Source organism: Corythoichthys intestinalis, chromosome 2, assembly GCF_030265065.1.
Source record: "Corythoichthys intestinalis isolate RoL2023-P3 chromosome 2, ASM3026506v1, whole genome shotgun sequence".
NCBI lineage: Eukaryota > Metazoa > Chordata > Actinopteri > Syngnathiformes > Syngnathidae > Corythoichthys > Corythoichthys intestinalis.
Window position 1 is genome coordinate 12,232,847 of NC_080396.1, and position 13,574 is coordinate 12,246,420.

Below are 13,574 nucleotides of genomic sequence, written 5' to 3' on the forward strand. Positions count from 1 at the left end.
GTTATAAATGCTTAACAAACTGGTAAATAAATGATTTATTAACAGTTTACTAATGATCTATTACCTAGTTATAACGGATAGTTATTATAAAATAGTATAGTATGAATAATCTCTCATCTTTTGTGGAGTTTTTCGATGCTCACCTATTTTACATTCAATGCCTCATCCTGTTCTCTCCACACCATCTCAACAATAATTCAGCAGTTGTACCCTCTTCCCCTTCGATATCCTTCTGTATGAACTTCTTTCAGTCTCCATCAGTCTCTATCAATCCACTCCCCTCTTTAGTTGCATCAGCTGTTCTCCCTGCATTGTGTTTTCAGATCACATTCGAGCGATGGCTTACACACTAAGTCACTCTTTACCTCATCACTCAGCGGAAAGTCAAGACGAGGTCAGACAGAGTTGGTGAAAGAGCGAGTGGCGGCAGAGTCTGTGACAAGAAGAAGCGAGGCACAAAAGGAGTGGGACTGACTGGAGATATGAAGGATGTTTAAGTTTACAATATTCAAGATAAAGGAGGCCAATGGATGAATTGGGGAGGTCAAAAACAGTTGGATGAGACAAAAAGGCAAGGGTTGAATGGGTCTGGCCAAATGAAAGAACCCTTAGTGCAAATGATGAGTCTGGATTGGAAGACACTAAGGAGAATGTGAGGGCAGGAAGAGCAGAAGAGGGAGGAGAAGATGGGGACAGAGGGGTGCAGAGTAGTTCAGAGATTTACAGCGGGCTGTTACGGAGAATCGACTGAATAACAGGAGGTGAGACCAGTTGAATAATTCATGAGGATACGGGGCACACATAATGTTCACCTATGAGGAAAGGAAAAGAAAAGCCATTGCAAAAGCATGTATTTTGTGAATTATTCTTACGCGTTATCACAGAGAAGTGAATTTCCTGTTGAATGAGAATGTGTCAGAATTTCAGATCATGGAAGAAACGTTTTGACCATTACATAGTATACAGTTGTGGTCAAAAGTTTACATACACTTGTGAAGAACATAATGTCATGGCTCTCTTGAGTTTCCAGTTATTTCTACAACTCTGATTTTTGTCCGATGGAGTGATTGGAACAGATACTTCTTTGTCACAAAAAACATTCAAGAAGTTTGGTTCTTTTATGACTTTATTATGGGTTAACAGAAAAAGTGATCGAATCTGCTGGGTCAAAAATATACATACAGCAACACAAATTAGCTTGTGAGTGATTATTGACTTGAACAATCATTGACTTGAACAAGTCAGGAAAGTCACTTGGAGCCATTTCAAAGCAGCTGCAGGTCCCAAGAGCAACAGTGCAAACAATTGTTTGTAAGTATAAAGTGCATGGCACTGTTTTGTCACTGCCACGATCAGGAAGAAAACGCAAGCTATCACCTGCTGCTGAGAGAAAATTGGTCAGGAGGGTGAAGATTCAACCGAGAATCACCAAAAAGCAGATCTGCCAAGAATTAGAAGCTGCTGGAACACAGGTGTCAGTGTCCACAGTCAAGCGTGTTTTGCATCTCCATGGACTGAGAGGCTGCCGTACAAGAAGGAAGCCCTTGCTCCAAAAGCGGCACCATAAGGCTCGACTGAAGTTTGCTGCTGATCACATAAGACCTTCTGGAGGAAAGTTCTGTGGTCAGACGAAACAAAAATCGAGCTGTTTGGCCACAATGCCCAGCAATATGTTTGGAGGAGAAAAGGTGAGGCCTTTAACCCCAAGTACACCATGCCTACCGTCAAGCACGGTGGTGGTAGTATTATGCTGTGGGGCTGTTTTGCTACCAATGGAACTGGTGCTTTACAGAGAGTAAATGGGATAATGAAGAAGGAGGATTACTTTCAAATTCTTCAAGATAACCTAACGTCATCAGCCCGAAGATTGGGTCTTGGGCGCAGTTGGGTGTTCCAACAGGACAATGACCCCAAACACACATCAAAAGTGGTAATGGAATGGCTAAATTAGGCTAGAATTAAGGTTTTCGAATGGCCTTCCCAAAGTCCTGACTTAAACCCCATTGACAACTTGTGGACAATGCTGAAGAAACAAGTGCATGTCAGAAAGCCATCAAATTTAACTGAACTGCACCAATTCTGTCAAGAGGAGGGGTCAAAGATTCAACCAGAAGCTTGCCAGAAGCTTGTGGATGGTTACCAAAAGCGCCTAATTGCAGTGAAAATGGCCAAGGGACATGTTACCAAATATTAGCGCTGCTGTATGAATATTTTTGACCCAGCAGATTTGATCACTTTTTTCTGTTCACCCATAATAAAGCCATAAAAGAACCAAACTTCATGAATGTTTTTTGTGACAAAGAAGTATCTGTTCCAATCACTCTATCAGAGAAAAATCAGAGTTGTAGAAATAACTGGAAACTCAAGAGAGCCATGACATTATGTTCTTCACAAGTGTATGTAAACTTTTGACCACAACTGTATATAAGAAAATAATATTCTGTTTGAGACACAATATTTGTTGAACAATTTTAGTTCAGGAAAAAAAATTCGGGACATCTATATCTAAATCAATGGTTCTTAACCTGGGTTCGATCGAACCCCATGGGTTCGGTGAGTCATTCTCAGGGGTTCAGTGAAGGTTATGCCACTCACGGCACTATTTTTGGAACGCTGACTAAATCTAAGCAAAGTGACGTTTTAGACCAGGTTTTGGACTGCTTAGTCCCTAATTTACAGGCATCAGTCCAATACTTCTATTCTTCTATCTGATGGGAGGAGAAACTGGTTTGCTCCGTGGAAGGTTGACTCTCAATTAGTATGAGGATATACAACAGACCTACGGGCAGCGCGCACTGCATTGACTTAAAAAAACAACATTTGCATCTCATTTTACACCATGAAAATAGTATGTGAAGCAAGGATGTGGTAAGTTAACGAAAGAGAACGAAAAGTGGTGTTAGGTATGTAATTTTGCCATGTGGCATTTTTTTTGCCATGTGGCAAATTTGGTATGTGGCAAAATTGATTCTGGCATGTGGCATATTTTCCTTTTTGGTATGTGGCAAAATTGATTTTGGCAGGTGGCATTTTTTTGGGGATGTGACATTTTTTGGGGTATGTGTCAAAATTTATTTTGGCATATGGCATTTTTTGGTATGTGGCAAAATGTGTTTTGGCATGTGGCATTTTTTGGGTATGTGGATCTTTTTATGGTATATGGGGAAATTATTTTGCCATGTGGCATTTTTTGGGTGTGTGGCAAAATGAATTTTGGCATGTGGCATTTTTTCCTTTTTTGGTATGTGGCAAAATGGATTTTGGCAGGTGGCATTTTTTGGGGATGTGACGTTTTTTGGGGTATGTGGCAAAACTCATTTTGCCATATGGCAGTTTTTCATTTGTGGCAAAATGTATTTTGGTATGTGGCATTTTTTGGGTATGTGGATCTTTTTTTGGTATGTGGCAAAATTATTTTGCCATGTGGCATTTTTTTGCCATGTGGCAAAATTGATTTTGGCATGTGGAATTTTTTTGGGGGGTGACATTTTTTTTGGGTATGCGGCAAAATTGTTTTTGCCATGTGGCAAAATGTATTTTGGCATATAGCATTTTTTTGGTAACCTATGTGGCAAAATGGATTTTGGCATGTGGCATTTTTTGGTATGTGGCAAAATGTGTTTTGGCATGTGGCATTTTTTGGGTATGTGGATCTTTTTATGGTATATGGGGAAATTATTTTGCCATGTGGCATTTTTTGGGTGTGTGGCAAAATGAATTTTGGCATGTGGCATTTTTTCCTTTTTTGGTATGTGGCAAAATGGATTTTAGCAGGTGGCATTTTTTGGGGATGTGACGTTTTTTGGGGTATGTGGCAAAACTCATTTTGGCATATGGCAGTTTTTCATTTGTGGCAAAATGTATTTTGGTATGTGGCATTTTTTGGGTATGTGGATCTTTTTTTGGTATGTGGCAAAATTATTTTGCCATGTGGCATTTTTTTGCCATGTGGAAAAATGGATTTTGGCATGTGGAATTTTTTTGGGGGGGTGACATGTTTTTGGGTATGCGGCAAAATTGTTTTTGCCATGTGGCAAAATGTATTTTGGCATATAGCATTTTTTTGGTAACCTATGTGGCAAAATGGATTTTGGCATGTGGCCTTTTTTTGTCATGCGACATCTTCTTTGGTGTGTGGCAAAATGGATTTTGGTATGTGGCATTTTCTTTGGTTGAGAATCTTGAGATGTAACCATGACAGCAACTGCACGGTCAAGGTTAATGCAACTAAGCAGGTGAACAATGTAAGATATATTTCTCCAAATTTGAATGAAAAATTCTAAGATATGCCCATTGGGCTAGTCTTGGTTTTTGTGGTCTGATGATGATGATGCAGGCTGTGAGGGATGCAAAAAAAAAGACAAAAACATACATTTTGGCCTGCTGTCTAAATGAAGAAATTTCAATGGAAATTCATTTAGGTTACCGATATTGAATTTGGAAGAAAAAAAAAAAAGATTCTTAATTCCAAAGAGTTTGGTCAATGCCCGTGTGAAACTCATGGGCTTCAGTATCTTTAGCGAGGTTAAGAACCACTGATCTAAACTTATATATATAAATGGAACTTTGTGGTTGCGTGTCTGTCTGTTCGCTCCTTATGGACTCCGAAATTTTTTTTTACATAGTTGTACTGTATGTTTCTGGGATTGTTCTTACATGGGTTTGATCTCTGTAGGTCTCTTTTTAGTGAGGCAAATTAATTCAAAACTCCAAAAATTAGCATAGAAAATCCCTGATTGTGGAGGCGACAGCGGCTTCTCTTGAGCAAGAGACGTGTCTCTTGTGATTGCAATGTCGTGGTTGGATTTTAAAGTTGACTGTTTCATGTACAAATTTGAATGTGCTGTGATGAAACGTTGTGGCTTTGAGTTCTCCACAACAAGACGCTGGATTAAAAATGTATACATATATAATTTTACGGAATATTTCTAAGGAATTCATTTAGGCTGGATATTCATAGTGTAGCAACTGTTATTTATTATGTGTTACGCCTGCAATGGTTCATGGGTAGTTGTGGCGACCATGACTGAGAGTGATAATTGCCGTTGTAATTTTCTGGTGTTTACTGTGCAATACAGGGTCCGTCTCTTGGGGTTGTGCGGTGTATGGGGCACAAGGGCAGCAAGTGTCAAACATCTCCATGTTGCCATAATGTCACCGTACACAGTGATGGAAAAGCGATTGTGCATTAATGCCTTTATTGTGTCCTTTTACTATTACTACATTACAGCTGCATCTTTAAGGAAAGTATGTTTGTGTAAAATGGCACAAACAACTATTAAATGTAGAAATTTCTATTTATATGGTGAAGTGATGATTAGCATGCCAATGTCCTCACAATTCTGGTCTATTCTTTTCCCAAAAAAAATCTTTAAAAATGTTTATTTTTAAGGGTATTTGTGTGAGATGAGTCGAAGTTATTCTTAAGTGTTTGGATATATACTTTTGGTATATTTAGGGTTTGAACTACATTGTTAGGGCCGTGTATTACTCGCAAATGGTCCCTAACCCTAGCTAATAGCAAGGATTCACATATTGTGTAGAAATATTTTAAAAATAATAAACCCCACCCCTTATTTTTCATGGCAAACTATTAGGTATGGAGCTTGTACAGGTCCTGTGTAGGATAACTGATTGTCGATCAGAAAGACTCCAGAAAGTCTAATGAAAAAATATTCTAAAAATCTCAAATGATCCTTACAACCACATACATGGCATTGTAATGCATATTTATTGCTGTCTGAAGTCTATAAGGTTACGATAAATGTTAGGCTCAGTTGGCTTGTGGTTGAACCATTAGCGGGAATCGTGGCTAGCATTGTTAAACTACACCACTGGAATTTAACATTGGTCAAATTTAACAATCTTAGCCACAATAATGTCCGATAGTTCAACCAAGAATAAAAGTAAAACTACTTTTTCTTAGCTTTGATTTGGACGTTTGCTCTGAAAAACATGTTGAGCACAGTTATTTTAGAGAAGAATCAAGATGACTACTTAATCTGTATAGAACTTTTAAAAACTTATACAAGTCAGAGATATTTACAAATAATTTAAAAAAATAAATAAACTGCTGCTGCTGTGAGTCCAAACACAGATAATGTACAGTGGGGCAAGTAAGTATTTAGTCAACCACTAATTGTGCAAGTTCTCCCACTCGAAAATATTGGAGAGGCCTGTAATTGTCAACATGGGTAAAACTCAACCATAAGAGACAGAATGTGGACAAAAAAAAAAAAAAAAAAAAAAAAAAAAAAACAGAAGATCACAGTTTGATTTTTAAATAATTTATTTGAAAATCATGTTGGAAAATAAGTATTTGGTCATTACCAAAAGTTCATCTCAATACTTTGTTATGTACCCTTTGTTGGCAATAACGGAGGCCAAACGTTTTCTGTAACTCTTCACAAGCTTTTCACACACTGTTGCTGGTATTTTGGCCCATTCCTCCATGCAGATCTCCTCTAGAGCAGTGCTGTTTTGGGGCTGTCGTTGGGCAACGCGGACTTTCAACTCCCTCCACAGATTTTCTATGGGGTTGAGATCTGGAGACTGGCTAGGCCACTACAACACCGTGAAATGCTTCTTACGAAGCCACTCCTTTGTTGCCCTAGCTGTGTGTTTGGGATCATTGTCATGCTGAAAGACCCAGCCACGTCTCTGATGGAAGTGAAATTTTCACTCAAAATCCCTCGATACATGGCCCCATTCGTTCTTTCCTTTACACAATTCAGTCGTCCTGGTCCCTTTGCAGAAAAACAGCCCCAAAGCATGATGTTTCCACCTCCATCCTTCACAGTGGGTATGGTGCAATTCAGTATTTTTTTTCCTCCAAACTTGTGTTTCTACCGAAAAGTTCTATTTTGGTTTCATCTGACCATAACACATTCTCCCAGTCCTCTTCTGGATCATCCAAATGCTCTCTAGCGAACCGCAGATGGGCCTGGACGTGTACTTTCTTCAGCAGGGGGACACGTCTGGCAGTGCAGGATTTGACTCCCTGGCGGCGCATTGTGTTACTCATAGTAGCCTTTGTTACTGTGGTCCCAGCTCTCTGTAGGTCATTTACTAGGTCCCCCCGTGTGGTTCTGGGATTTTTGCTCACCGTTCTTATTATCATTTTGATGCCACGGGGTGTCTTCCATTTTCTAATAAGAGCTTGTGGACAGGTGTCTTTTACACCGATAATGAGTTAAAACAGGTGTCGTTAATACAGGTAACGAGTGGAGCCTCGTTAGACCTTGTTAGAAGAAGTTGGACCTCTTTGACAGCCAGAAATCTTGCTTGTTTGTAGGTGACCAAATAATTATTTTCCACTCTAATTTGGAAAAAAATTCTTTAAAAATCAAACAATGTGATTTTCTGTTTTTTTTTTTTTTTTCCACATTCTGTCTCTCATGGTTGAGGTTTACCCATGTTGACAATTACAGGCCTCTCTTATCTTTTCAAGTAGGAGAACTTGCACAATTGGTGGTTGATTAAATACTAATTTGCCCCACTGTACATCAAATCTAAAATCATGAGTTCAGTTCTGATTTCATGTATGAATGTGAGTTGTTGTTTAATACAAAAGGGTGTTCACTTTTGAAGCTTTGAAAAAAATTTACAAAGTTGCTAAAATACAGAAATTAGGTTAAAGTCAGGTAGCCCAATTGCACTATTGGAATAGAATGTATATTTGTAAAACCACATACAAAGACACGCATGCATATATGCACACACGCCTGAACAAACCGCAGACACATACCCATAAAATTTGATTCTATTACTGCCTAAAATACACTGTTAATAAGTACCATATTGTAAGATAATGATGTCAGCTGATTGAGTTGTGATGATTATTTCAGTTGGCAAATGTGTTAATGCAAGGGCATATCTGAATATTAATCCCAAAGGTACAGTGTGTACTGCAAGACTTCATGTGTTCTAAGCCTGCAAAGACTGCCCACTCATCTGTACAGCATAAGCAATGCACCAACACTGCAAACTAGCTTGTGCACTTAATAACGTTTTACTAGTCGAGATGCTTGTCATGGGTTCAACCCCATGCGTTAATCAACAGTTAATTGATTGGGGAGGGGGGTTAAATAGACATAATAGTGTATATATTAACTGACAAAAAAACAACATTAAGAGATCATGTGGTTAAACTACAAGGGATAGGTCACAATAATGGAAAGGTTTGAAATGTCTTCACCTCATTATTTTGTATTACAAAGCATTTAAACAGGGAATGTAGTTTACATACCTACTAAAGTACTAAACATTATACATGTGCCGGTTACCGGTGTCGAGGTATACCGTGATATGAAAACGTTACGGTTTCAAAACCACTGATATTTTCCGTCGTACCGTTCCTATGGTATTAGCTACTTTTATGTTTTATGTTGCAGGGCTTACCTCTGCCCCTCCGGTTGTTTCTCAGTGAGTCAGCTGTGCTAGACGATGGCTGGAGGAGGTGAAACACCTAAACTTTTCCCCCATCGAGGAAAACAGTCGTTGGTATGGGAATACTTCGGCTACAGAAAAGTTACAGCTAGCTGCGACTGAGAGGAAGAGGGCCAACCAACATGTAAAAGATATTTTCGGAGGGTGGCTGCCAGAGGAGGCAATACCTCCAATATGATTTTACATTTACATGGCCACCCATCGCTTTATACAAAATTGAAGGTTCGTAAACCCTGTTATGAACGTTTCCCACCAGCTATTAGAGCTACCTCCAGTATGTTTAGTGTGTCTATTGGTCAAAGAACATATACTGAAATTGGACATTAATTCAATTATATTCAATCTGATAATAATAATGTTGAGCTGTGGCTGTAGGTTTAGGCTGACCTAAAGGACTGCATTTATTTCATTTATTTATTTATTTATTTATTTAAGTGACCCAGAACTTACGAGTATAGAATCATTTGGTTACTTCAAAAAGACTTGTCAGGAAAGCATGTGGAGTCGCTACTTGAACACCAGTTGTAATAATACATAACACTATTGCCACACACACAGCCACAACAAAATGTTCCCGCAACAAATAGATGATGGAATGCCAGGGACAGAGACAAAGCCATAACTTTGTACGCCCTGAAAATATGCCCTGTAGCAAACTCAGACCACTAATCTGCTTGTGCACGAGCCTGTTGTGTGATCTCAACAACAGTACAATGGAGCTGCTTGATTGGACGCTGAGTTCACTGGACACCCTAATCAATGAACTCACACTAATCGACAACATTGTTTAAGTGCCATGGCAATTAATAACTTTTGGGAAGATAATTCATGTGAAAAAGATAAAAAAATAAAAAGAAAAAAAGAAAAAGAAAAAGAAAAGCTCATGTCATGTGATGTATGCAACTCTACCATGTTTGTTGTGCGTCCTTGGCTGTAGGGGGACGGGTAATGATAAGCACATGCTTCTCCCGCCTGCCCTTGTCTTTCTTCGGTTCTTTCTTCGAGCAAATCATATCACATTTTGTAATTGTCAATGATACCGATGATGATGACGATAAACATTTCATTCATTTAGAGTATTTCATTGTACTCAGACCCGTGCCGTCCATAAGGCGAGCTAAGCAGATGCTAGAGGCGTCGCAGCGTCCAACAGGGCGTCAATAAAAATATTCAAATAATATCATTTTTCTAATGCGCCTTCTGCCCGTTTGAGTGTTTCCTGTGAAGCGGTAATTTCACCACAGTCTCTAATCTCACTCAACCAGCAAATATGTTGCCTTGGGTACCAAATTCGTCAGGAGAGGCCCTGAGTATACTTATGTTCCAATTTGCTAATATGTTGTTTTGAATAGAGATGCCGATCAATCGGGTCCGATCACGTCATTTTCAAAGTATCGGAATCGGCAAAAAAATATCGGCCATGCCTTTTTTTAATATATATATATATATTATAATTAAATCGTTTTCTAATTGTATTTAACGTTACAGACATATTATGTTACACACATCCAGAGTCTTTAGTTTTTGGCTTAAGGTAGGGTTATCAAATTTATCCCGATAACGGCGGTAATTAATTTTTTTCAAAATGTATCATGTCAAAATATTTAACGCAATTAATGCATGCACTGCACGACCCACTCACGCATTGTCGCGCTTAATCTGTAATGACGCCGTTTTACCTATATAGAGAGATGAAAGGCAGCGTAAAATGAGTAGAGTGAATTTTGGCAGCCTTTGGAGCCTTTTTTTAATTGGCTAAAGCCTTACAATCCCTCTCCCTACGATTAGAAATATCATGGGAAGCAATGTGGGGAAGCAAGGTTGCAATTGATCTTTTTCTTAACCCCTTATGTTATTTCGCAATGCAGAGAAGATATATCAATTGGTAGCACTACGCACAGTCATGGTTCCACTTCCCATCATGCATTTGGCCATGGCTACAGTATCATTTACAGAAAGCTCAACAAATACACTAGATGGCAATATTTAGTCACAATATACAAAGTCACAAGTCTTTCTATCCGTGGATCCCTCTCACAGAAAGAATGTTAATAATGTAAATGCCATCTTGAGGATTTATTGTCATAAAAAACAAATACAGTACTTATGTACTGTACAAGACATGGAAAAACTTATGCATGCATTCATTTTCAGCAGATTGGACTAGTGCAACGGTATATTTACAGGTCTTGATAAAAAATCAGTCAGGAAGCTGCAGCTAGTACAGAATGCTGCAGCCAGAGTCCTCACAAATACAAGGAAGCTGGACCACATTACACCGGTTTTGAAATCGCTACACTGGCTTCCAGTGAGTCAAAGGATAGACTATAAAATACTACTGCTCGTCTACAAAACACTTAATGGCCTTGGACCAAAATACATGCTTGACTTGTTAGATTCCTATAAGACATCTAGACCCCGAAGGTCGTCTGGAACCGGTCTTCTCCATGTTCCAAGAACAAGAACCAAGCAGGGTGAGGCAGCATTTAGTTATTATGCTCCTCACCTCTGGAACAAGTTACCCGAACGTCTGAAATATGCTCAAACTGTTAGCTCCTTTAAATCAGGGCTAAAAACGCTTTTGTTTAGCACTGCATATCCATAACTGTCTATATAATTCAATCTATCTGCTTTCTATTCCTCTTGTGCTTATCTCCATTGCTGATTTCAATTATTATTAGTAGTAGTAGTTTTTGTTTTATTTTTATTTATTTATTTTTATTCTGTGATTAAATGCGATCTTTTGTCTTGGTTTTTACGTTGTGTTGATTTAAATGTGATTTTTATGGTCTTCATGTGATGTAAAGCACTTTGAATTGCCTTGTGTTGAATTGTGCTATATAAATAAATTTGCCTTGCCTTGCCTTGCCTTGTATGTTGAATGTATATATTCGTCTGAGTTTTATTCATTTTTTTCTTAATGCATTGCCAAAATGTATATGATCGGGGAAAATTATCGGGAATGATTGGAATGGAATCGGGAGCAAAAAAAAAAAGCAATCGGATCGGGAAATATCGGGATCGGCAGATACTCAAACTAAAACGATCGGGATCGGATCGGGAGCAAAAAAAAAAACATGATCGGAACAACCCTAGTTTTGAAAAATAAAAGTCCTGTTCAAGGGGATTTTTTTTTTTTTTTAACATCTCAAATAACACATTTTAGAGCTATAAATGCAATACTAAACTGTGAAAAGGTGATATTTAGAGTATTGGTAACATTTTCTATTTGTCTTATACTGATAGCTGTGACTACTTTGATGGTTTTGTGAGGCCTCCATTGAGCTGAGACAGGAACTAAGAAATATTTTAGTCAAAAGGACACTTGGACAAAGATTAAATGTGAATTGGGGAAATAGTCAAGCTCGCACACTTACCGAGTTGATGCAGGACAGCTCCTTGTTGAGCAACCAAGGCAGGGAGAGTATCCCAATTCCACTGTAGCACGACTGAATCCTCATTTTAATCTTCTCTTTTATCTGTCTCATTGTGAACAGACACAAAGCAGTCTCCTTGGGTGGCTTGGCTCTGTTCTTCTGGCCTTGGGCAAATATAGCAAAAAGAACTTCTTCATGCTCTTGAATACCAAGCGATTGAGCCAAACGGGACCCCGGTCGAGCCAAATAAGCATCCTGGATCAAGCGATACTCCACTCCATCCTTGGTGCAGCCAATAGGGAACTCAATGTAGGAGTAGAATTTGGGATCGTCCACACAAAGCCGTACAATCTTCGAGGTGAAAAACTGCTCACTGCCCGCATCGGGTGAAGTGAGTTTGGTATCGAGCTGTAAAGTTAGATAATAGACAAACTGCTCACTGTTAAAGCCGTAAATGTAGTAGATGTCAAACGCTGGGAATTTGGATAGCGTGTCTGATGGAATCTTCAGCTGCGAGGATACAAATTCATCCTGGTAGACAAAGCTGAACATGTCGGCATTCTCCTCGTTGGATGTTAATTTACGGCTCGACAAAGTTGGAAAGTACTCCGACTTTCCATCAATGGGGGTGCCGAGGAAAAGCTTCCCTCCCCCGCCGAAAGCATCTGGGGGGATCACTACCCCAGACATGGTACATGACTCAGCAACACTGGACAGATAGTGCTCCTTACGGTGATGGGGCTCACCGAGTTTGAACAAATCATCCAGACGAAGGAACTGACAAATTCCCTGGAAAGTACTTCCGCAGGCAATTAAACGGTTATGGGCATCATCAAGCAGCAAAAGTTTATTGATATTGGGAGTCTGCACTAGCTCATGAGGGCACGACTGGACGCCGGGCGGAGGGTAACAACGAGGATTATCTGTCACAGGACCAGTAACATGGCTTCGTAGCTTGGTGAGATTGCTCGACAACTTGTAGATCCAGTTGACAGCACCCAGGTAAATCTCACCTGACTTATTGTGAACCACCAAATGCGTGAGCCCTCCTTCTGGTGGTGAGAAAGAAAGGAAAGGTGAAGAGGGAGGAGAAGAAGAGGAGGAGGTCTTGGACAGCAGGAAGACCAGGAGGAGAATGGTGTAGGTGAGAGTTGAAGGCATGGCTGTTATGTGAAGAGAGGCTTTGGAGCCTTCCTTTTTCAGGTGTCCACTTCCAAGCCTTTCTAGAACTGCAGGTTTCCTGCTTTTCTTCCTTTTTGGCTCTTGTTTTTACAACATGTTCTTCAACTTTGTTTGCCTCCAGCTCTGAAAAGGAGACACACAAAACAAATATATCATTGGACGCACTTCTTACAAGTGTAAAGAAATTGATACCGTTGTTTTCGTCAAAGAAAATGACATGACTAATGGTCCTGCATACCAAAGTCAGTTCCAGTCAACGAAACCACATTTTTTGCATCAAAACATTTCTTATTGCACATAACAAGAACATCCAACTCAGCCTTTAACTACAGTATGCTGTATAAAACAACAACTCCTCCTCTCTCTCCTCTGTGCCATTATAGAAAGCACTCTCACATTCTCCACAGCCATCTGGAAAACAACTCTGACCACAAAGAACGAAAAAGACTACAACGGATCATCATCCAGTTCTCAAAAATCTTTGCGTAAATGGGCATTGAAGCAAAACAAAACAAAAAAAATCTCAGATTCCACCCATCCAGTTCGGCAAACTTTTCAGCTGCTGCT

At 39.4% G+C, this 13,574-nt stretch overlaps 1 protein-coding gene across 2 annotated transcripts in view; it reads right to left on the reverse strand.

Moving 5' to 3' along the window:
• LOC130907841 (plexin-A1-like) overlaps positions 1–13,574 on the reverse strand; it is a 599,840-nt gene that overhangs the window by 477,642 nt on the left and 108,624 nt on the right. For both annotated transcript variants that reach the window (XM_057823323.1, XM_057823332.1), the window contains exon 2: positions 11,826–13,130. In XM_057823323.1, coding sequence (XP_057679306.1) covers positions 11,826–12,986 — 1,161 coding nt within the window. In that variant the 5' untranslated portion in view covers positions 12,987–13,130. The remainder of the gene's footprint in view (positions 1–11,825; positions 13,131–13,574) is intronic.